The sequence below is a fragment of the Barbus barbus genome, assembly GCF_936440315.1.
Source record: "Barbus barbus genome assembly, chromosome: 8".
Lineage (NCBI taxonomy): Eukaryota > Metazoa > Chordata > Actinopteri > Cypriniformes > Cyprinidae > Barbus > Barbus barbus.
Window position 1 is genome coordinate 15,051,423 of NC_136736.1, and position 25,628 is coordinate 15,077,050.

Below are 25,628 nucleotides of genomic sequence, written 5' to 3' on the forward strand. Positions count from 1 at the left end.
TTTTTTAGAACAGTAAATTAAATCAGTGTGCGGAACTTGCACAAAACTCCAGATTGCAGAGATTCCTATTGAAGTGACTGAAATTCACCCCTAAATTTTTGGAGAGCAACAGTAAATGTGACTACACCTTTAGAGTGACATTTGTGACAGAGTCATTGAATTGTTCACTCAAACGATTCAAAAGCACTAATTCATACTCTTTTCTCGGGTGAGTCTTTTAATCATTCACTCAAATGATTTATTGAAAACAGATTCATTAAAAAATGAAACAGAAACTCTTTTGTTTAAAGACGAGCTATGATTGATTCTACTGTGAACCTCTTTTAGCTGGCGGAGCAAACACAGACAAAGATATATAACTTTAATTTAAAAGCAATATCACACTCGCAATCATGCTACAAGCTCTCGGCCTGAATGCCAGGGCAATAACAGACCTCCTGCTCATGTGATATTGCTAAAGCATATGCTTGATAGTCCATTGACATCCGCAGTATATGGTAGAAAATGTATATCGGATAATATCACTGAGGATCTACACAAATGAATATTGTAAACAAACATCCATGTTGTCTCCTGTCTTTTTGTTTTTACATCATCCTAAGGGTTAATGACAAGGGCACATCATTATTCCATATAACAAACAGGCACACACACACACACACACACACACACACACTTCCGTTGTGACATGAGGGCCAGATGTGGAGTTGAATTCTAATGAAAGTGACTACAGAGCTACAAGGGTAGAGTTGCTTGCATGCATATGTGTATGTTTGAGTAACCACACACTTGTCCCTAGAGCTTAGGGCTTTATGAGTGCTTTGTTTGCGCACACACACACTGAACCACAACAGAACACAATGTAGCTGCATCAACAGAACGTCTCATTACTCTCTATCTGGATGCTTTTTTGTTCCAAAGTAGTGTCTACATTTGCATCGAAATGAAAAATAAACACAATTATATATGTATAATGTATATTATCGTTGTCAATGACTGGAAATGTTCCGAGTCTTGATTGTTTCGTATGAAATTGTGTTTTAGTAGTAAAATGAATACTGGTGGCATTTATTTGTTCAGATTTTTTTTTTTTTACATATATATGATTGAATATTGCTTTGTGTGGCACAGTTTAATCATATTCACTCTGGTAGCATGTACGTATGTATATTTATAGAGATTTTATTTGTGCATAGGTGGCTTGATAAATTTAGATAACACCGTTCACTCCCATTTCATTAGATTCAGCCTTGTAATTACAAAACACACAACCAGCTTGGTAAAGGGAAACAAGGTTTAACAGCTTTATTCATATAAAATATGTACACTAATATTCATTATCTATGGGAATTTACAAATATATTTATACAAAATCTCCTTGCAAGGGTTTGTAAGTTTGTGAATGATGCTGGGGGAACACACATACACTCACACAGTTACAAATCCACATGAATTGCATACATAAATAAATAAAAAAAACATACAGTATATACAGGAATTACATGACTGCAAACAAATATCTCTACAGCATATTGAGCACACACCACACAAAACCCTCATAAACTTGAATGACATTTTCTTTTTAAAGAGCTGCAATATTTTTTCATTGATTCCTCATTTGTTGCTATTGACACAAAGGGGATGCAAACAGTAAATTTCCATGCTTAACGAACACATGCAAAACCACAAACAGTTGTATTGAGTCAGACGGGCTTATTTACAAGTCAAACCAAATTAGTCATCACATGCGATATTGGATTAAAGAGGCTCCATTTGCAGAGCTTAGGGTGTGGGTAACCATCTTTTTAGGGAGGGTGCAAATCAAAGCATGTCTTTTAGGCAAATAACCACAAAGTTACAGTTTCAAATCCTTTTTTTGTATTTGTATTTGCACTTGTTTTGTTTTTATCCTATGGCTTTTGCTTTTGCTTTTGATGTCCTAGTCTTTGTAGTATACTCAATTCTAATTAGTTTGTGGAAGCAGATCCCCCACAGGAAATTACTGGGGCTTTAAATATCGTAACGTCAATCAACATTTGATTTTCAGATTACAGCAGGTCCCCATGTTGAGTTATGGGGCAGCTGACTGGCTCAGGCTGAAACGCTGATTCGCAATGAACTGTTCTTTGGTTCTCTTTGTTCCTGAGGAGTCAGTTCTAGTCCAGGATGATTCATTGCAGTGTGGTCTTCAGTGCCGTTCTATCACCGACCTTAGATGGTGTTTCTTAATCCTGTGTTCTGCGAAGTTAAATATACGCTAGAGTCAAGAGAGGAAAAGCAATTTATCTCAATTACATGATTTATTGGTTGACCTGTACATCAAGAGCTGGGGCCACTTGCACATGACATTTGACCTCTCATACAACCCTTGACCTTTTCCTTCCGACGAACAAGAATGACTTTTCAGCTCCCTTATTAAGATTTAAGTATTGGGCTGCAGTTCTTTGCATTGGAGAGATCAGTGTGGTACAGAAACCGCAAAAGATGTTCAATGGTAAATTGTGAAATAAGTAAGAGCGATGATGCCATTTCAAAATAGTATGTGCTGTGGAGGTACGCATATGTCATCTTGTAAGTTTAAGCACTTACTGTAGTGCTGGACTGGCTTGTTGTGAGCTGGTGTCTGGAAGGTTCTCGAGGTTGCTGGGCCTTGTCCTCCAGCAGTGATCACCTGCACCTCAAGTCTGTAGAGAGATGCCAACTGAAGACCAGAAACTACCAAGATATTACGCTCCTGTTTGCGAAGAAAGAGAAGATATTTTAGTTCACTCAAATTTGAGTCTGAGAAAGAATTAAAATACAAATAACACTCGACTTGTTCAAAAGTTCTGGGGATGAAAGATGAAAGATTTTTTAAATACTCACTTATGCTCACCTAAGCTGCATTTATTTGATCAAAAATACAGTAATATTGTGAAACATTATTACCATTCAAAATAACTCTTTTCCATTTGTATTTTAGAATATGATCCTTCAGAAATCACTCTAATATGCTGATTTGCTGCTCAATAAATATTTATTATTATTATCAATATTGAAAAATGTTGTGCTGCTTCATATTTGTAGAAACGGATATTTTCAGGATTCTTTGATGAATATGAAGTCCAAAAGAACAGTATTTATTTGAAATAATAATCTTTTTGTAACATTATAATTGTCTTTATTGTCACTTTCGATCAATTAAAGCAACCATAACACATCAATTAACACCAAACACCAAACTTTTGAATAGTAGTCTACATTGTAGAAAAACTCCGGAATAAAAATAGCTACATTGTAGAAGAACTTTCGATATTAATACAATGAATACAATACATTTATGGCTTAATTTCTAAAATAATTTATGGAAACCAGAATAGAACAGCATATGTTTTAGAATGGTTTGAATTTAACTCAGAACTAAATGAATGCTACATTATGTTGGTTTGGTAGTCTTACTGCTGGAGCAGCACACTAATGCCCAAAACGAAAACATATCCCATGCTGGTGAACAGTGTGCAAAACAAAACATACTGTATGCTTGTGACCAGCAATCATTATTAATGTGACTTACTGGAGGCAGGATTTGAGACTGGGATATGAGGCTGTTGGGCAGATTATTTCTGCGGCTCTCTGTGATGACCTCTGCCCATGTGACCTGATATCCTGTGACCTGCTGTGGCGGTTGAGGCATGGCCACCACCCATGAGAACAGGCCTGTCACATTCCCCATGTAGATGGAGAACGCTGCTGTCAGGTTCTCTGCCTTGACCAGGACCTTTGGAGGAACCACTGCTGAATGAAAGAACATAAAGAATCATACAGGACACATAAAATCATATACTAGTAATAGATGTAAAAAAAAGATTCTAGAATTATTTTGAGATTTCTGGGCATAGAGTCAAATATGTTACAATGACAAAACTGCCCTGATGTCAAAATGAAAAATGAAATTGAATTGAATTGAACTGAACTGTACTTAACTGAATCAAATTGAATTGAATTGAAACAAAATAAATCAAATTTTAGTTAATTTCTTGAGAATACAATTTGGCATAATCTATTTTATTAAGAAATTATTATTTCTAGGTTATGTTTTTTTTTTTTTTAAATGGCAAAAAAAATTAGGTGATCCACCCAACATGTAGAAACAATATAATTAACTATTTTTAAAAAATTAGTGTGTACACTCAAATTTTCAAGGTATAAGGTAATATGTAAATATATGTGTTTTTGAATCCTACATGATTACAAAGAGTACATTTGCAGTTAAAGAAATTTGACTTTAGAAATTTGACAAACTACTTTGTAAAAGAGTTTTCTGTTTCTTATAGGCATTATTACGTGTCATTGTCCCACACATTTGATCCAACATACCTCATAAACAAAGCAGTTTTGTAAATTACACTAAAGAATTATAGCAATACAGTCATCTTGCTCTCAGAAACTAAGTCTCATAATTACCTGAGACTGTGGAGCAAGGGATGGGTTTGGGACTCTTGCTCTGGATGGTAGCACAGGACGGGGTGTAGAAGGTTGTGCTTTCTGCCTGGGCTTTACCCTTTGATCCTACGGGCTGGATGATCACCTTATACTTGCAAGAGAACTGAAGTCCAGGAAGGCTGGCGAAATTCTCCTGCTCAGTGACACGAAAAGAGAGGAAATAGTGAGACCTCATTCCAACTCCACTGAGAAGAATTCAAATAGAAATATGATGACTGATCACCTATCCCCACATCCAGCATAGCTGTGGGCCACAAAGGGAAAATCTATAGTTCATGTTTTTCATATGTCAGGAAAAATTTATTTTCATGTTGATAAAGATATTCTCCACTTTTTCAATGTCAAAGACTTTAACACAATCTCTCACATTGTATATTACATAATTACACTGATAAAAATCATAACCTAAGGATGTTTAAAAATATTTTGTCTTATATTTTTCTGCGAATTAGTAAAGAAATCTGTCTGTGGAAGTGCCTCCAAATGAAATGAATGATCAATGAACACCACACGAACACTCTCCCTGGAAATTCATAATATGCATGAGCTGTCAGAATGTGGCCTCGCACCTGTAGAGAGGATAGAAGCCAAATTCCTGACTGGTTACCTGGGTGATGAGCTTCTCCTGTGTTCTGGATCCATTGTGACTGCAGAATTCCGGAGACCACTGCACACGGTAACGATTCACGGTGGGATCTGAAAAGAAGAGATGGCAAAATATCAAGTGCCAGATTCTGAATGTGATTATGGAGGGCTCTGAGTGGGGGGACGGGAAGTTTGTTTTGTTCCGCACCACTCACATATGCCGTTCCAGACCGATTTTTAGTCTGTGTGCTGCTTGGTGAAACGCAAACTGATGCTTTGCTCTTGTTTGGAACTATTTAAACTGTATGGACTGGCAGAAAGTTTGTATAGGCTGGCCAAATTTGATCTGTTTTGAATTTAAAGTCATCCTTTACTCACTCCCATGTCATCCAAAATAATTTGTACTTTTTTCTTTTTTTTTTTGTCAATACAATTAAAGTCACCAGTGATATTTAAAACTCCACTGGCTTTCAATGTATGAGCAAAAACAGTGAACAATTTCTTCAAAATATCTTCTTTTGTGTTCCACAGAAGAAAGAAAGTCTTGGTTTGAAACAACATGAGTAGGCCCAAATGATGATAGAATGTTCATTTTTGTATGAACTATCCCATTCAACACATCTGAACATTTTTGTTAAATATTTAAAAATTTGGATAAGCCTCTCATTGTATTATTAAACTTTTTTAAATCTCAGTATCAGTAAACAAACAGTTAAATGTTCACTGATAATCATCAGTAATGATCTATTCAAACCTTGCAAGTAATCAGTGCTCAGTGTTACACCCTGTAGAGATCCATGCTTTTTATTCATCCAGAAAATATGCAAAGCAATGCAAACTATGCAAATAAAAGCAATCTTTATAATGTGCCTGACAGATCAGTATGAGATAAATCCGCTGGACATCCATTAGAGAGATTAAGGGATTTGACATGTGGCCAGTGTGACTCTTAAGTTATTGAAATTCAAAACAGAGGTCAATGACAAGGTTTCAAGCACCATTTTGCATGGCTTGGTATGAATAAAATGTCTTCGTTTCTGTGACAGTTTTCATTTGTGAGGTTAATGTGGGATTATCTCATCACTCATTGGCAGAACGAAACGTTTAAATGTAATTTGCGGCATGTGATGTGAGACATGCCTCATCTGCTCATGTTAGCACACAAACAGCTCCACACTAATTTCAAGATTGGTTCCTATCACTTCCCAAACAAAGAGCTATTGCATATGCTATACCTTTCTTTTTCCAGTAGACCCGGACCTGAAGCTGTCCATCTTGATAGAACGGAGTGCCCACATCTAATAGATCTGACTGGGGTTTTATAAAGACTGGGCTGTCTGTGGGTTCCAAATCTGCATGACATCAAATATGGGGAAAAAGTATAACGTTACAAATGGAAAACATTTACAGCTGTTTTCACTGTATTTCACAACACCCAAATGAGTGCTGTTATGTATCAAGCAAAAAACGTACAGCAATTAAATAGTTTTGTACCAGATTGTCTTTGGCTTGTAGTAAACTCAAAAATGGCCTTGGAGCTCTTGAGAGGGACCTGACCCCAGTATGAAACCGCCTGCAACTCCACAGTGTAACTCCTGTTCTCTCTCAAGTCATCCAGCTCAGCATAGGTAGAGTCCTGCACACACACACACACACACACGCAAAACCCACAGGCAAGGATTAGTATAGTCACGGCAATCCAAATCCAAAACAAAAGAAACCGAGAACAAATGGAAATGGAAGGTAAATCCTTGTAGAATTTTTAACTACCCAATAATCTCATTTTAGGTGGAGGGCCATACAAAACAGCACCTTATGCATGCGAAAAATATTTTATTTGTTAATCCTTGGTGAACCCCAATCACAAAAAGGGTATGCAAAGAACATGCTCTTCTGGAGAAGATCCAGAATCAACTTTAGCTGGTTTAATGGCCAATTTTGGGAGCAATTTACTGATTTTAGTCACCAAAGACCTTTGGATTACATTTGCACGTGAGGGAATATTGATCAAATAAAAATACTGACAAGAAAAAAAGAGTAAACCCCTAATCGCTTATCGGCCTGCCTGGATAATTTAAGAAGCTTTAATATGCCATCTGAAACTATAACTGACCATTAACACAAAGTTGGGCCAAATAAAAGAAAACTGCTCAAAAATAAACGTTTGCAGTGATTCCATAGAAGAACCCAAAGAACCTTTCAGTGAAGAGCTCTTTGAAAAAAAATTATAATATACTCATTTTAATTTATGGGCCTGCTGTTCAGTCAAATTCTGGCAGCATCAAAATAGCATTAATGTGTCATATAAATGTAGCAAGTATTCAGTGGAAAATATTAATATTATTACATAAGAATCTTCTTTCAAAAAAGAAATGTGCTGACCCCAAATATACTTTAATATTAGTGTATAATGTACAACTTTTGAAGATAAGAAAAATATTCTAAAAATGAATCATACCAATTTAAAAAATCTCCAAAGTCAACCCACAGGGGGTCGTTAATTTAGTCCAATAACATGAGATCTAATACTGTACGTGAGTAACAGTTTAATATTAATAAGACTATTAATCACATAAATCACAGTAATAGAGTATGCCAGAAAAGAACTGTAAAGTTATCCAAATTTGTTGTAATCTTATAATCATTGTTATAATCCCACTAGAGTAATCTGTTTAAAATATTTCAGCATATTTTTTTCCTATCATCTTGCAAAGCCAAGCAGTAAAAGGAGCATGGTTTACATTTGTCCGCATTCACTCAGCAGCTATTTAAAAAATGTCATTTTCTGAGGAAATTTCCATGTCCCTCAACTGACAGAGCCCTCAAATGCAAATATGAATCAACTGCCATCTCTTGGATTCCTAAAGAAGTAAAATAAACTCTTCAACATGATCTCATTGAAAGAAAAACAATTCAACTGTTATTGAGAGATTTCCTTTTCTCAAGCACAACTAGAATTGATATGCTGTTTTTGGCTGTATATCAAATGGCACCCAGAAATGTTTGCATTTGCCAAGAGTGGTGATGCAATGCTGTACCACCCTAGTTTGGTGTCTGAAGCCCTTGAAAATAGGGCTTGGTGTGATCAAAGGCCCAATCCTGAGTTCTTTATCTTGCACTTGTTTGGACTAAGATTTCTAATTTGTTGTGGCTTGCTAAAAGAAGATGCTGGGAAGCTTAACCCTTGAGGGGTTTTGGGAACAATCCAATATATGAGAAAACAAAAGCATTAAAGGCCGAGAGAAAAAGCGAATGGGCAGAGAGTTTGTGTGTGGGCAGACCAGATGAATTACCCCATTTGTAGTCTGTCTCCTCTTGAGTTTGGATGGCATAGTATGGTCAGAACAGCTCCAGGAGAGTTTGTAGTGGTTAACAGGGATGTCTAAATCTGCAGACATGCTCCAGCTGAGGCGGACAGACACAGAGTGTTCTGCACCAAAGGTCATGTCACTGACATGAAGTTCAGAGGGTGCCGGGGGAGGGGCAGGATCTGAGAGAGGGGAACATAGGGGGGAATAAAAATTAGCAAAAGGTTACAGTGTCGATATTTCAGATAATAACAGAAAGTAAAGGATAACATTCATTATATAAATTATCATTATTGTTTATTATGCTAAAATAGATCCTAATAGAATGCCATTAAATTACAGTTTTTTTGTTCTCACCTTTAGAGGATCTGAAGTGTCTGCTGGGGGTGGTGTATCCTCTGGTTCCATGAACATTGACCGCAGCCACTCTGAACTGGTACCAGCGACCGGGCCGAATGTCCGTCAGCCACACGCGCTCTTCTGATGTCTACAGTACAGAAACACAGATGAATGAGTGTAGGAGGGAGCATATAAATGACTGAAGGAAATTTAATATATACTGAATATATACTGTAATAGAGCAAGGATCGCAAGGGAAGTTAAGAATTTCATTTTATGTTTGGCTTATGCCATACTAATATATTTGCATACGTTGTTGTGATGCTAACATTTAAAAATATTTTATTATTTGCATTATAATATGCATTATTTTTTTTAAATATTACAAATAAATATTATATTTTTCTTAAATGAACAGAATATATAGTTACATTTTGATAATATGTGATGTATTTTTTTTATGCATATTATTCAGTTTTCACAAGAATGTGCTTGAGATTAAACTATAATTTTCAAATCTCCTGCTGTATGGCTGGAGGACCTTCTAGTATCCTTTATTAAAGACGTAACACACACACACAAAAACACACACTTACTCTAGCCACCACTTGCCACTCAGTTGCTCCATCCTCACTGGGGTGGATGCCGTAGTTCCACCTCCTCTGCAGAACATTCAGCACCGGCTCTGCTGACACATTGAACTTGGAGGACCAGCGCACTTCCAACACTCCAGACTCCAGCTCCTCAAAGACCAGCTCCTTCCTCGGCTTCAGAGGAGCACCTGAAGATCAAGACAAGAAAAACAGTAAATCTCAACCTGAGAAAGAACATTCTGGATATGCCTTTATTACGATCAGTAGTCTATCAAGAACAATATATACATACTAGCTTTAGTTTTTCAAAACAAATGTGACCCTGGACCACAAAACCAGTCATAAGTAACACAGATATATTTGTAGCAATAGCCAAAAAATACATTGTATGGGTCAAAATGATCGATTTTTCTTTTATGACAAAAATCATTAGGATATTAAGTAAAGATCATGTTCCATGAAGATATTTTGTAAATTTCCTACCGTAAATATATTAAAACTTAATTTTTGATAAGTAATATGCATTGCTAAGAACTTAATTTGGACAACTTTAAAGGCGATTTTCTCAATATTTTGATTTTTTTGCACCCTCAGATTCCAGATTTTCAAACAGTTGTATCTCGGCCAACAAACCATACATCGATGGAACGCTTATTTAATCAGATTTCAGATGATGTACAAACCTCAATTTTGAAAACTTGACACTTATGACGTCCATGGTCACAAATATGCTTGATGTTTGCTATTTGACGTATGCTATTTGCTGTGACCTTTCAAAGAATATATGGCACATGATAATACAATCTGCATGTTTTCCAATCCGATTATGGTTATTTTCAGCACATTTCTTACATTTTGAAACAGAACACTTTTTTAATTTGTGAGAAAAATGAAACATCAGATGTTAAGAGTTCCTCTATATCAGGGGTTCTGAAAGGTTTTGACTCCATTTTTGACTCCTTTTGGATTACTGTGATGTTTTTAATCCGCTGTTTGGACTCTCAATCTGACGGCACCCATTCACTACAGAGGATCTATTGGTGAGCAAGTGATGTAATGCTAAATTTCCCCAAATCTGTTCCCATGAAGAAATAAAGTCATCAACATCTCAGATGGCCCAATAGTGATTAAACTTTCAGCCAATTTAAATTGTGAGGTGAACTATTCCTGTAACACCTATTCGCTCCAGATAAAATGTAAAAAGGTACAAGTTTAATGGTATTGTCCACAGCTGAGGTTAAAATCTAAGTGATAACTGGGTTAAGTCAGCTATCTATCATCAGGTTCAGTAGCAGGTCTTACCCCTGTAGAGGTTCTTAGGGGACTGGCATGTGTGTCCACAGCCATTTGGGCAACATTTCTTCTGGGCTGAACACTCTCCATCTTCTTCACACCCCTCCACACAGGCAGCTGCAAACCCACTGGCTCTCTCCGGCGCAGGACAGTCACCCTGTTTCACCACCATCACCGATCGCAGGAACTCACAGCTTGTCACACACTCGCCATGACGCTTGGGAAACGCATGCTGAGAAGATGTCATAGTGCACAGGACCAAACTTTATCACCTGTATCATCATCATACATTCTAGCAATTCATTTATGTGCCATTAATTTGTTTATTACTTTTGGATTCGGTACACTTTTGAGTCCCATTCACTCACATCATATGTATGCATGTATTTTTACATATAACCTGTGTGCTTACAGCTTATATATTAACTATATATAATGTAATGAATGTAATGGCAGTGTAATGAAGTGGTCTTTAAGAGAAGCAGTCTATCAGCGGAAGTTTAAAATCAGCTCGTAAGTGTATTTACTTGTCTCAGTGTTTAGCGCATTTGCCGTTGCTAGGAAACGCTTATTTTGTTTACTAGGATGAGAGTTGCTGAAATCGCGTTTGGTCTCGTACTGTATCGTGTATCTTGTCAGTGTGTGCACTTGCTTGGCCATTTGTAGTTGATAAACAGGAAAGTGGGTCCAGCTGAATTGAAATGATCATTTGTTGGTTTGGTATAATAAAGGTTATTATACCGCGGCAGCGGTCGCGGCAGTCGTCGTGTGAAGCCCTCTTAGTGTGAAGACCAAAGAGTGTAAAGACCATCGACTCTACCGTGCGACTCCACCGGGCAGGGACACCGGCAAGGGATAGTAGTAGCTTTTTATTTAATTTTTTCATTGATATGTTTATTATTGAAATGTTGTTGTTATATGCATGTGTTAATTTTATTTAATTTCTTTATTTTCTTAAATATGTGGGTAGATAGTATTTATAGAGTTGTAACTTTTTAGTTTTAGTTACTTTTTCTTATTTGTAAGTCGCTTTGGACAAAAGCGTCTGCTAAATGACAAAAGTAAAAGTAAAAGTAAAGTAACTTACATTTATTTAACTTATATTGTATTATTGCAGGAACACATGATAGGTAGTATAATATAATATAATGGTCAAAGAAAAATGTACACTTTCACATGCAGTTTAAATCTATATGAAAGGTGTATTGTTTTTTTAGCTGGCTTTGGGAATGGATTTTCTTGTTTTTGGCACTATGTTCAACACAAGATGATTACAAGATTTACATGTCTTGTGAATGAGTGGATTTCATGTTGCTTAATCTTATACAAGTCTAAAATGATGGATGAAGGTCCTGATCAATACTGGCAAATGAAATAACTAATATTCATTGTTTTAAGTCCCCATTGCCCTCAACAGTGCATTCATGGCCTAAGAAACAGGAAAAGCTAGATGTTACTAAGCCAAGAGTTTTAAATTGTAGAGAAACGCCACAATAACAGGATTCAAGACCAAAGAGAAATGATCAAAGAAACTCTCAGACTGTTTAAAAAGAAGATCAGAGCAAAATATTATCATGTTGAACAATGGGAGACCACTTAAACAGTAGCCAAGTCTGTCAGGAAAAACAATGGAGGATTAATATTTGGAAAACCAGAATACCAAGGTCAGCCAATTTGTATCAGATTTTTTTTTCTTGTTGAGAGCACATCCCAGAAACTACTAGATCTATTAAGAATGTTGCGGTCTGTACCTCACATAAATCTCGACAAGGTCCGTCTTTTAACTCCCAGGAGTCTTTGCATGGCTCCAGGCACTGTGAACAGACAGCAGAGGTCTGGGTATCAGAAAGCAGTTTCGAATGACTCTGGTATTATTCTTTTCCATACAATCACAGTCAAATATGTTAAAGTCAAAAGCATATACTCGGTGTAGGGGTATCACAATACACGGCTTGTGACAATAACCATGATATTTTATAAATGAAATATTGATATCATGGTAACATTACACACTAATACCATAAATAAACCATCACTTGTAATTAGTTGACACTCCGAAACAGAAATAAGAAATCGATGCAATGTGTAGTTACAACTGACACACAAAATTATGTTGGAGGAGAAGACACACAAAAACAAGTTACTCTACCCACATCTGACAAAAGTTAGCTTGCCAATGTGGGAGTTAAAGATGAATTTAACTAACAGCATAATACATATTTTCCCAAAAGTACTATAGATATCGCAATAACATCATAATTGTGAACTCTTTTGGCTGTGATAATCGTGTAGTGAAAATCTGATGTTCGTTGCTGCTAATCTGAAGAGCTAAGGTGAGTCGCAGTCAGCAATTTTCTTTATCGCAAATCGCTCAGACAAAGGTTCTTTTATAATTTTTTGTTGTTTTTGATCATACCTCATTCGTAGGTGTTTGAAGTCTGTCATTACCTTCTCAGCAACTTGGAAGCATCAGTGGAGAGATCCCAGAACGTTTTCCGATCACTGACATTTGCATTCAGCATTTAAATCACATGCCAAAATTCTTTCATTTCGATATCTACACCTGCCTCTCTCCCTTGCTCTTTCTCCTTCTCCTTCACTCCCTCTCTCATCGTCTATTCTCCTTTCCTTAAAATTGACACTTCGCTTCCTGCATGAGTGAGCGTGGCTGCCTCTGGGGAATTCACATTTCCAATTTCATGCCACGATGAGACACAGCGGTCACTATGGTGCTGGGGCTAAACATTGCTCTGCAGGAGCATGCTGGGAACGAGATGTGAACATTACACATTATGCTGATCTAGTAGCCATCTTTACTCCAATGGTCACATTTTCAGAACAGCATGAATGGACCTTTACCACCACCTTGGGAAAACGCACACTTCCTTCCGAAGGAAAGATTCTGCAGACGTCAGTTAGAGAGAGTTTCACATTAAAATGCTTGTTAATCCAGGGATTTAGTATCAGGAGGAAACGATAAGGTGTGTATATGTTGGTGTGTGTGTGTGTGTACCTGTGTAAATTGTTAATATATGTGTGTTTGTGTCAGAGGGAACCAATGTTATCCCGGGGCGATGCTTCTGAGTGAGAATGAGAGTGGGAAACACATTTATCTGGGAGGGCAGTAAAAATGCACACCTTTTAAAGACGGCTTGGGCTCGAGTGGTGCGGTCGTCGGAAACTATGAATAATGGGAGAGGCACATGGGCAGTTAGAGGCAGCAGAGGAGGCAGTTTTATGGAGCTCAGAGAGGCCAGAGCCCTGCTGAGATTGCCTGGAGCTTGTGTGCTCCAACACACGAAACACTGTCTCAGAGTCGCCTATGCAGCTGAGAGAATTCAGCTTTGCCTGCTTTTGTTTCCCATGCGTGCAAATATCAATTCACCATGCACACCACTTTATGCCACATGAAATAAAACAATGACATTACAAGCAATGCATAACTAAAGTTTAATTTACAGTCTAGACCTAGTGCAGTACTAATGTTTACTGCATGTTTATCATTTGCCATAAGTGGAAAACACAAGTCAATTAGTATGAAATTACTGGAGTTACAGAGATCAATGCCCCTTATTTTCATGTCCAGATCTATTCATTCATATTTTTTGTATTTTTTATTTAATTAATAAAATCTCAGTAAAACATTGATTTAGCTGTTCTTGATATTATTGAATGAGAACACTGAATAAGTGAATTAAATTGATTTTAAATCATGAGACTGTATTATTTCCTGTAAAGCTGCTTTATACTTAATATTTAAGTTGCAATTACAACCAATTTATTTTTCCCAATATAGTAATAATGAAGAATAAATATTATAATAAAGAAAATGGCTCATTAAAATAATTAAATTACTGAAAAGAAAAAGTTATTGAGTAGCATAACATTTTATTATAACTTTTTACAAAAAATAAAAATAGAAAGACCGTGTGATTGAAATCAAGGCCGTGGAGCAACCAACATGCAGGGAATAAATAAATACATATAGAGCCTCATAAGTGGGTGTAAAGGTCAGTAGGTCTCTTTAAAATATCAAACGGTTTGACCTTTTATTGCGAAGCATAAGGCAAATTTCATCTATACTATGACTCATATAGTATGACTCCCCAAAAACATAATGATATTTTTGAAATAACATTTTATTAGGATGTGGGAATTCAATTCAGTGTTATTATCTTGCACAAGATGACAAACGTTTGATACTTTTATTTTTTAAGTATTTATTTTTTTTGACCATATGAAATCAATATGCATATGATGATGATTATTATTATTTATTATTATTATTATTATTATTATTATCCCTTTTCTTTATCATGGACATGTTATTTGATCCACACATAAATTATTAAAATGATATTTAAACTTATTATACTTCTGTCAGATAAAAACTGTGGAGTCTTATTCATTACATTGATTCTTCAGCATCATATGCAATATAATGCAGTCTTTGATAAACATCTACGTCTCCCCGCTCAATACTCTGCAGGTAATGCGTTTTTATGCAATGCTGATGTCGATGCAGGAAAATTACCTCCTACCCACACACTTTATAATTGATCAGATATTATTCATTCCTCATATGACAAGTAGATTCATTGGCCTCTTTATAAACTACAATCTCATGCACCCTCACCCATAAACCTAAACCACTGTAAACAATAGCATGTTCTAAGGAACGCCGCATTCACAACCCTAGTCTCATTTATCAGTCTCTCAAATACAGCACTCAATGGCTCATTCCCTTTGCGTAGTGGCCCTTTATGATGCATTGCATGTTGATGGAAAAAGCACAGCATAGATCTAAGCTATAAATCACTTAAGTATTACAATCCTGCAATGCTGGTTTTAAATCACTTTCACCTTTCTAAAGCCACCTTTTGGCTTGTGCCATACCCACAATGCTTTTGTCCATGAGGTGCCTGTAATCTCCATGAAAGCATTCGCTCCCAATGTCTTTATTGTACCCCAGCGCCAGTTAGTTTTCCGCCCCATTTCAGTCTCAAATCAAGCATTCCCTTCTACCATACAAAATAAAGGTTATTTAGGAGCTGCGGACATGGAGATTGAGCTGAGGAGAAGTCTTGGGTGAGTTCCAGTTCAGCTAAGATGCACTGCCCTTGAACAAACTGAGACAAGTTTTGTACTTTTTAGCATTAGGTGAAAAATAAGACCTGTCTCTTTTGAATAAAATGGTCAAATCTGACATGGCGTCCTCTATAAGTGAGTTTGGCCGACGCTTGCATTGAGTGTTTAATGCTGGGATGGAATGCGAGAATCCCACTCATGTCTGTGGCAAACGTTTGGCCAAACTGCAGTTACAAAAGAAGGTTCCAGTCCTTGTTTAAACTAGCACTGAGACGCTCACTTTGCCAGCCTCAGCAAATTATGTAGAGCAACTGTAATTGAAATCTAGCGCATGTCATGAAAATTGCTTGCACTCTCAGTTTTGCAATTGCATTGATGCTGCAGCATTAATACTTGAACCAGCGATTAAACTGGAGGGTAAGAGAATTGTCAAGGCACACTAATTATTTTGGTGGCATTTGAATATCAAATGCCTAAAGGCCACTTGCTGCAGATGCATAATAACTTTCAAGAACAGATCTTCGATTTGAGGGCCATTTGTGTACTTTAACATTTGTCGTTTGAAATGGAGGAAATGCTGTATGTAGTTATAGCATGCTAATCACTTTGAAGAGTACTTCAGTGGAGAGCTGGCCAAGTGCTGTCTGAGTATAGTTATAATTCAAAAGCTGATGAGAGGAGACCACCAGGTTAACTGTCAATTCTAGGCAAGAAGCAAGTCAACTAACTAGCTTCTGTGCAAGAACATCTAATGTCTAAGGCAGGATTTTGAAGCACAATCTAGTTTGTAAACACTCTATTAGTATCTATGCTTGTTTGTGTACACATGCTGAATGCAAATGCTAGTTCTGGAATGAAGCGGGAAACAAGGGCAGGAAAACAAAAGCTGCAGTCTGCTTTGTGCCTGTATGCAGTGATATGATACAGCTCTTAAATCAGACGTGCACACTTTGTTGTGAGATTTAAACACCTTTAGAGGCCTATTCACCTGAATGTGGCATAAAAGCCACTGGAAGTGAATGAGGTCTGTAATTCCAGAGCAAACCATCAATGTTATGCAAAAAACTCAAACTTATCATGCACAGAGACTCAAATAAGTTTAGCTTTATTAAAGCCATGAATCCCATGGAATATATTGTAATGGGAGATTATACACGAGACACATTTCAATGTACTAAGAGCAAACCATTTATAATTAGAAACAAAACGCTGCATGCTGTGCTTGTGCTTTAACATGCTATTTTACTTTATGCATATTAAAAGTCTCTCTGAAGCTGCATATTCTACATAAATAAATAGCATATAATATATATATATACTGTATATATTTTCAGTGTTACACTAAAATGCCGCTGTAGGGTATTTGTACTGCATGCAAACACAATCTTGGCACAGCGGCCCAAAAAACTAAACTAAATAAATAAATAAAAATAAAATAGTATTAAGTTTGAGATCCTGACTCCCCATCCCCATATCTCCTCATTGGACGTGCCTTTAGAGAGAAATGCATCTTTACGTATTACATAGGCTAATGAAAGAGTTTTAAAAAATTTTATTTGAATTATTTCATTGTAAAGTAGTATTTTATAGCATTCTATAAATATATTTATCATGTCAGTGAGGCAAGTATTTGGTTCAGTTTTTGTGAAGTGTTCCTGCTCAAGATCAAGACACCCCGTTTGTTTTCTTTATTTTAAAAAGCAAAACATTTTGTTGATATTGTGAGTGCACACAAATAAAACTATTTGCAGCTTCGAATGATGTATACTCTTACCTTTATGAGGAAAAATTACGGTGTATTTTAATTTTCCACTCTTATTAAGAAAAAAAAAATGCAAGTGATCTCGCAAGCGCCTCCATGTCCTTCTAAGTACGCTTCAGCTTCCACTTTTAGCACAAACGATTTGATATCTCAAATCGTGTTTATTTGAGAAGGCTAAACTGATCAAACATATGTCCAACTCACTGTCTGTCGCTGGCCGCTTTGTATTTAAAAAATAAATACAACTTGAATTTAACAAACATAAAATGTTCCAGTCATGTTTCTAAATTAACTTAATAAAGAAACTAAACAAAATATAACCACTTTGTCATTAAGAACCAAAACTGAACTTTTTTAATGGCTGCAGCAGCAGCTGTGTAACGGGGAAGAGAGAGAGAGAGAGAAAATAAGACACGGGCTCGGGCCGGAGAATTCTGATAAGCTGTCGGACAAGGGCCGGGCCCGTGCAAGGCTCTGTATTCGTTCCCTTGTTTCAATTAAAAGTTTCCCCTCGGCTCGGCGGGCCCCCAATCTGCCCGGGTCCATATGCACCTGCATACCCTGCATAGGCTACCCAGACACTACGCCACTGCTCGCATCCAATAATCACAAAGAGCTCTGTGCTATCTTACTTCAGATAAGAAACAAACTCTCAGCTTTCAAATCCTGTATATTCTATCACAAAATACAAACAATAAATTCTGTTTTGATGCTTTTAAATGTGACGTGACAGATCGCTATTGCACCTCAGTTCAAGTCTCTTCCAGTTTACTAAGTTAAAGCGCAAAATACACATGAATGTACATCATAAGATGTTGAAAGTTACAGTATGGCTAACCAAATTGTATCATGTCTGTCTAACGTAGTCGCTCAATCAGCTTTTCAACTGCGGAAAGATGCCAATAAAACAGATTGTGAACAGTATGTCACTTAAGGTGACATTTACCTCAGCAAAGTTATTCCGCTGTTCACAGTTCATTAGTTTAGTTTATCAACAACACTGATGAGGAGCTTTTTTACTTATTATATATGTAGGCTATATTTGAATAAATCTGGCATTAAGGTATTTATGAAGAAAAAAGGAAAGTTTATGTTTAAGTTTATGGTAACAAACATTCAACCTGTTGTTTTTTATCAGTATTATTTGTGATTTGAATTTTGTGAATGGGAGTTCTTCTTTTGCTGTTCGCCGGGCTTCGGACTCGATTCGAATTCGAATTCACAACCGTCAATTTTTACAAGAAAAGATAATTGTCTGATTACATCTATTCACTGTTAAAAATAAAACAAATGATTGAAATATGGATTCATTGTTATTCTTTAATTGAATATTTTAATTGAATTTATAATTGAAAAGTACAACAACAATAAAACAGCATGCTATAAACTAATTTATATAATGTAATTAACAAACGAATAAGAAGAGGCATGGCATAGGCTACACCAGAACGTTTAACAAACACTGAGGAATCAAATAAATAAAGAACATTTAAAGAAAGCCTCCATAGCGTAACGTGAGATAAACAGCAAAGACAAAACCAACATGTTCACCTTCTCTGGTTTAAGAAGTAGTCTTTTATTTTTATTTTGCTTGAAAACCAAATCCTCCGTTCCGTCCGCCATCATTTCCTCAGTAGCCTATTCACGTCATTTTTGCTGCTCGTGCTGACGCAACAAGTATAAACCAGGCTCTGCTCCCAAAGAGCTTGCATTGAAAGGCCTCTCTCACTCTCTTCACCTGATCAGAAATCTTACTCCTACTGCACTGTGCGGTGGCTCTGCAGCATGGAGCAGAGCAGATGTTCTGGAGCAGTGCAGACCATGCACTGGCACAAATGCGACCACATCAAATTTTAACTCACACATAACTATTGGTATCGGCATCGGTATCGGCCGATATCATTTTGAATAATCGGCTATCAGTATCGGCAGAGAAATTTGGTATCAGTGCATCTCTAATACATATATTATGGATGCGATTAATCACAATTAATGGTTTGACAGCACTAATAATACAGTATATGGTTTCCATAAAAATATTAAGTGGGTTTTTTTAACATTGATAATAAAAAGAACCAGTATCCAAAAACATATGAGTGTAAGTTATATAAGTTACCCTACTGAAAGGCTGTGCACTCAAAATAAGAAAATATGTTGTTTTGTACACCTCTTTGTACAAAACTAACCACATTATTTGAGACACAGGGTGTCAAAAGCATACTGTCATAAAGCATTTGGGCTTCTAACTGACTGTGGATCCTGTATAATGACCAGAAAGAGTTTAAAAGGCATTGTCCTCGTTTGAATCCAACGAAGGAAACTCTCTGGAGAACGCAGTAAAAATCCATGATCTAGTTGGCCAAATGTTTCCATGGATCGTAGAAGAGAGGTCAGAACCCTGGCTGTTCCAGTGAACTTACCCCGAGGGTGATATGAAAACACGTGCTGCACTCTTTCCAACCATATGCACACATACATCAATGCATTAAAGATCTCAAATCCTTAAAGCTGCCCCTCAAGCCATGAAAAGTCTGCTTAGGCACTTAACCGTAACATGCACAATCATGAACTGTTTCGAAAAAATTTTAAACGTCCAGATGTACATTCAGGAAGGTTTTCTGTGCGGCATTGTTCGGACTGCAATAGCTGGTTGATATGTAAAGGAATGCAAGCACAGAGCATTGAAAGGAAAGCGGCCCTCATTTTCAACAATACATCAAAGGGAGCTTTACATAATACCACAGTGAAATGTGTGGAAAATCTGCATTGGCAACATGTCAGCTCCTTTCCCCCCGTGCTACCGGCATATTATTGTTATTTAATGACTAGGCTGCTAGAGCATGTTAATGTCCTCATTAAGAAAAGTGGGTTGAGTTCTTTACTGAAATTAGCATTTCGCCTTGAAGTGAGAAAGGAAAATAACACCGGCTGTATAATATAACGCAAATCAAAACACATAGCCTTTCAACTCCATTTGTATCGGTCTCATTACAGACGTGACCTCTAGCTTCGCTAGTGAATCATAACCTCATTTCTGTACGACAACCAGCTAGCACAGATATAATAGTCCAAGGCGATAGCTGACAAATACAGTAGCTTTTACAATGATGTATGATGTCATTACAGGAGGTGCGCAGGCATACCAATGTTTTACAGTGACAGATCTGTGTTGGCTGTTATGTCAAGCTGCTGTGAAATGCTGTGTAATTTTGACAGAAATTACCTTTGCACACTGTTTATGGCTCTGACACCATCCAAGGGATCCATTACTCTGCGGACAGAAGAGACAGATGGAATTGCGTGTCAGAATGCTGTAATCACCAGTCACATCAGACAGACTCATTTGAATCACGCTATTTTAATGTGCCCCTGCTGAGCAGAGAGGCTTTAAAAAGGAAATTTCCTATTATGAAGGCATTACTCTTATTTAAAAACACCGCCCTGACTACGGCAATGTAAAATTGCTCATAAACCAGAACAGGCCCCCTCCCTTATTAAGAAGACTAGCCAGGGCACCCGAGCACAGAAACGTCAGAAATCACTCATCGGCACCTGGAATCACAAACTTGTTTGCATAGCAGATCTCGGAATGTTCTGTAGCGTGTCAGGAATTGTCAAAGAGTTTGGCTTATCTGAATAACACTAGCTTATATACAGCATATTTGATTGGCAGAGCACAGGACTGCGCCCCTGGCCAGTCGTGCTGGGTTCAGAATAATGGGTATTCAATAGCACAATAACAAAAAAGGATAAAACCTATATAATGCACTGTATATTTTACTGCACATGGTGGTGATTCTAAAGTAACCACAATATTATTGCTGCCATATCTTGTGACTATGCCACTGTAGGGAATAGAGCTATACTAATCCATTTTGGCCTGTGGTGGGATCAATGGACTACGTCGGCAGCATAAGCATGGTGTGTTCACATGCACATTATGCATGTGCTCACATCTGAACTGCACAAACATATTCTCATATAATAACTGTTATTGGGTCGATGACGTAAAAGAGCATTCATGCTAATAAAATCTTTCTCTTAGAAATTTGCATTCATATTTTGTATATATACACATGTGTGTATTTATTTATTTATTTATTTATTATGTAGCATAACCATCAAATAAAAAAGTAATAATATATTTTCCTAACACAGTGAGTGAATACATGAACACATAAAAAATAAAAATAAATTAATAAATAAAAACACAAAACTATATTATCTAAGGTAAAAAGTCTTCAAAGGAATTCAATTTATATCATTTAAACAAATATCATGGTTTTAATTTATATAAATTTATTAATATCATTACATTTTTACAACCTGAATTATAACCATCATAAAAACATCAAATTATCTAACATTTTAGGAGACATATTGACCTGATTAATTGCCTAAGTTAATTTTTTCTTTATTTTCTTCATGTTGGTCGGGCCACAAGACTTTGTTGGTCACTCCATATGACTCTGATTTGGCAGGTAATAAGGTTTTCTTCTTAAAAATGTCCTTAATGAGAATTTTTCTTCTTTGCATCAGGACAGTTGTATCACCCTTTGTAATTTTAATACAAACAATTAAAGACATGATCATCCTTAAATGTGTATTCAAGTCACTGTAAGCACACATTGCATTTTCATTGTATTTTTTGAACAAATTAATTTCACGCCATCGACCCAATTTCTTTACGTTATAATTATGTACTATATCATGAAGTACTAAAACTATACTTCTAAAACGAACTATTGGAGCCTGGGAAAAAGGTTGAGGTTGAGTGAAGCGAGGACTGAAGATCAAATAACAAAACAATGGCTGTCAAATAGGATATTGAGACAGCTGAAAGATGTGTATTTCCACGTAACTGTCTGCATAACACTGACAGATCAGACGTTCTCCAAACCACATCAAATAATTTCCCGTAATCATTAATCATCAGTGATAGCTCCTCATAGCTCGATGTTACAGCATAACTTGACATTCAGCTCAGCCCGTTCAAATTAACCCATGACCCCGGTCTCCATTCGATACTAAAGGAAGGGGGATAATTGCCAAAATGGCTTCCCCCCTTGGGAGACAGCGTAAGTGGGCTTTAGGGATGATCAGCAAATATGAAAAGCATTCATTCTGGTTCAGTCCCTGCTCGGACAGCAGAATGAGGGCTGCTGTTCAGGAACACTAGCTGCTGTTTGAGCTCTGGAACGCTTTGAACGCATTGTGGAATCAGTGAAGACAATGAAGAGCTTCTAGACCAGTGTCTAATTTGATAGCATCTCCAGATGGACAGCTTGCTGTAGAATAAAGCATTTGATAACAGAGACTGATGTGCATAGCTTCCCTTTGCGCTGATGTCTGGCCCAGATAGCAACAAGACATTGACAGGGCATTTGAAGATAAGAGATTGTTTCATTTGAATGGATATATAGATCTGGAGGATTTTTATTGAGGTCTTTTGGATGTCTTTTAAAGGTCCGGATAATTTCAGACATTGGTTTAGTTCATGTTTAAAGGTTTAGTATGTCAAAAACACCTTGAAGTTATTATTCTGAAACAAATTAGCCTATGGAACAATAATAAAGGGAATAGTACTGTTGCTACTGAATAGCGTTTGACACTCACTCACTCAGTTACAGAATCTTTGCAAAAGAGTTATAAGTGAATTTGTATAGCTAGTCTGTTTCTGGGTTGGATGCCGGTGCTCATGATAAAGATCAGGAAGGACATGAGGATGAATATAATCACAGTAACAAGGGATTTTGTTGACAGCAGACAAAAAGTGCAGACACACGCACAAAGATCCCCCTCCACATGTCTATGTGCACACACATAAACACACATAAACATATAAGGCATGCGCAAACACACATACACAAAGGAAGCCTCTAAAACACACTCCTCTTCTACACTCCCACCCAAACCCTCCCACGGTCTGTCATAACCAACATAAACAGAGAAGCAAGTAACTTTAAACTTCTAATGAAAACCCCAACCGCAGTGTTGAGACTGGGGCTGGCAGAGATTTGTACAGTTGTGCCTCCAGTTTTCCAATCCTGTGCATCTGTTTGTTTATAGACAGAACTCCTCTGGGTGAATGCTTAGGAATTCAAATGGATGAGCTGGCGAGTGAGTTTGCTTGTGTTCACTAAGGGTATAACTCTACAAATAACTGTCATTTAACTAAAGAAAGTTGCTTTAGTTGTTCTGAGGTGTAGATTGATGGTCCATTTACACAGATTACTTTATCTCTAAGATAAAGAAATCTGTGTGTGAATGGACCATCATGAGATAACGTGCCACTGAATAGTCTCTTTGTCATTAATTATCAGTAATATTAGATCAACTGTTTTTTTTATGTATATATATATATATATATATATATATATATATAAAAGTAAACAGCTTAAATAAGTAACTTATATAATGTATTATTCGTATCATTTATTTTTCAACCATTCAATCTTAGCTCTTCTTCCTGACCATTTTGGGACTATGAATTTAAACCGTTTTTGCATTTAATAATCCAAAATCCACCTTGCATAACAATAATAATAAAAATACAACATATGTTTTTAATACATTTAATATTACAATACAATTACAATACAATTTAGTATTACAATACAGTTGGTTTAGTTATTGTGTTAAAAGCAAAAGTAAAACAATAATATCACTAATATCAATGACAGATCAGTGCAGTCAATTATTATTCATTTCAATTAGCTAGTATTATCAATTAAAACATTATTATCACTCACTTAAAACTAAACAGTCTATCTGTTAATTATTAGTTATAATAAAGCATACTGAATAAATGAGGCAGAATAAACTGATTGTCTTACTCGGAACATATGAGTACAGCACTCAATAACATTCACTTTTTTCAACTTTTTTCTTCCTTACCTGGAAATGTCTTGGAGAGAGAGCGATGCGCGTGCTGTGAAGGCTCAGGCACCTGGCGGCGCACCTCGTACGGAAAATACTGCCGAGAGCTGAAGACGAGTCCTGCCTCCTCATAACCACAAACCCGCTGTTTAACAACATTATAATCCCAATGCACAAACCGGAGAGCGCGTCGCGCATCTTGACCAACATAAAGTGCTCTGTTGAACCGTCTGCAGAAGAGCGTGAAAGTAAAAGTGGATGTGGGGGCGCTTGATGCAAATAATGAAAGTTCAATGAGCGCGTGTGGGCGGGGCCCGCGTAGAGACGCGCGCTGCTATTGGCCAAGGAATGCGCCGTGAGACGCGCGGGATCAGGTGCACCGACCGCACACAACAGCTGTTCAGTGGAGAAGATACTGTACAGTGTACACAGCTCGATGCTCTCTGTGGATTGCTCACTTCATGGCTGAACACAACACAACTGTTTGGATGTGATACTTAACGATTGCAGATGTTGAGGGTAGCAAAATAGTAGGCTATAGGCTACCTTACAAATAAAAAATAAATATATATAGCTAATGAAACCTATTCATTCATCCATCCAAATGTGGATTTCTCTGTCTCAAGCTAATAAGCATTAATTAGACATTTGGCACTGCTGCCATCTTTTGGTGACAGAAGTAGACCACAAAACAGCCCATAGAAATTATTTCTTACTTTGAGACAGAAATAATGTGACCCTGGAGCACAAAACCAGTCATAGCTAAGTAGCACAGATATATTTGTAGGAATTGCCAACAATACACTGTATGGGTAAAAATGATCGATTTTTCTTTTATGCCCAAAATCATTAGGATATTAAATAAAGATCATGTTCCGTGAAGATATTTTGTAAATTTCCTCCCGTAAATATATCAAAACTTCATTTTTGATTAATACTATGCATTGCTAACTTCATTTGGAGAACTTTAAAGGCGATTTTCTCAATAATATTTTGCACCCTCAGATTCCAGATTTTCAGATAGTTGTATTTCGGCCAAATATTGTTCAATCCTAACAAACCATACATCAATTGAAAACTTATTTATTCAAAAAAATTACCCTTATGACTGGTTTTGTGGTCCAGGGCCACATATGAAAGCCCACATGATTTATTTATTCGATCATGAATGAAAGATTATTTGCCCTTTACTTATTTTCTCACCCAAAGTACTAGGTTAATTTTTACCATTTGCTTCTACAATCTCCGCCAACATGCCATGCAGTACACGCATTTTCCACTCGGTCTCATCTGTGTTGT

General features: G+C 36.8%; 1 protein-coding gene across 4 annotated transcripts; it reads right to left on the minus strand.

Annotated features, from left to right (window-relative positions):
• Positions 1–1,281: 1,281 nt before the first annotated feature.
• On the minus strand, positions 1,282–24,624 carry LOC306873504 (anosmin-1-like). 4 transcript variants are annotated; one of them, XM_079422839.1, is made up of 14 exons: positions 24,348–24,624; positions 20,674–20,721; positions 12,352–12,414; positions 10,610–10,832; positions 9,311–9,495; positions 8,733–8,862; positions 8,361–8,557; positions 6,562–6,703; positions 6,303–6,419; positions 5,090–5,178; positions 4,444–4,615; positions 3,554–3,774; positions 2,590–2,734; positions 1,282–2,238 (listed from the first exon to the last, which is right to left on the minus strand). In XM_079422839.1, exons 1-14 carry the CDS (start codon positions 24,537–24,539, stop codon positions 2,189–2,191), a joined length of 1,974 nt encoding a protein of 657 aa, XP_079278965.1. In that variant the 5' UTR covers positions 24,540–24,624; the 3' UTR covers positions 1,282–2,188. The 4 variants fall into 4 exon arrangements, with proteins under 4 accessions (XP_079278965.1, XP_079278966.1, XP_079278963.1 ...); XM_079422840.1 differs by having other exon boundaries at positions 1,282–2,257; positions 3,554–3,771; positions 24,348–24,622; XM_079422837.1 differs by having other exon boundaries at positions 3,554–3,771; positions 24,348–24,585.
• Positions 24,625–25,628: the final 1,004 nt, after the last annotated feature.

Bases quoted from the DNA above. Each gene is read 5' to 3' on its own strand.
- LOC306873504 (XM_079422839.1), bottom strand. From the start codon at position 24,539: ATGTTGGTCAAGATGCGCGACGCGCTCTCCGGTTTGTGCATTGGGATT. The intron at 4,616-5,089 runs GTAACCAGTCAG...GTCACTGAGCAG, and splicing joins AGGAGAAGCTCATCACCCAG to GAGAATTTCGCCAGCCTTCC. The intron at 3,775-4,443 runs GTAATTATGAGA...TCTTTCATTCAG, and splicing joins CCCTTGCTCCACAGTCTCAG to CAGTGGTTCCTCCAAAGGTC.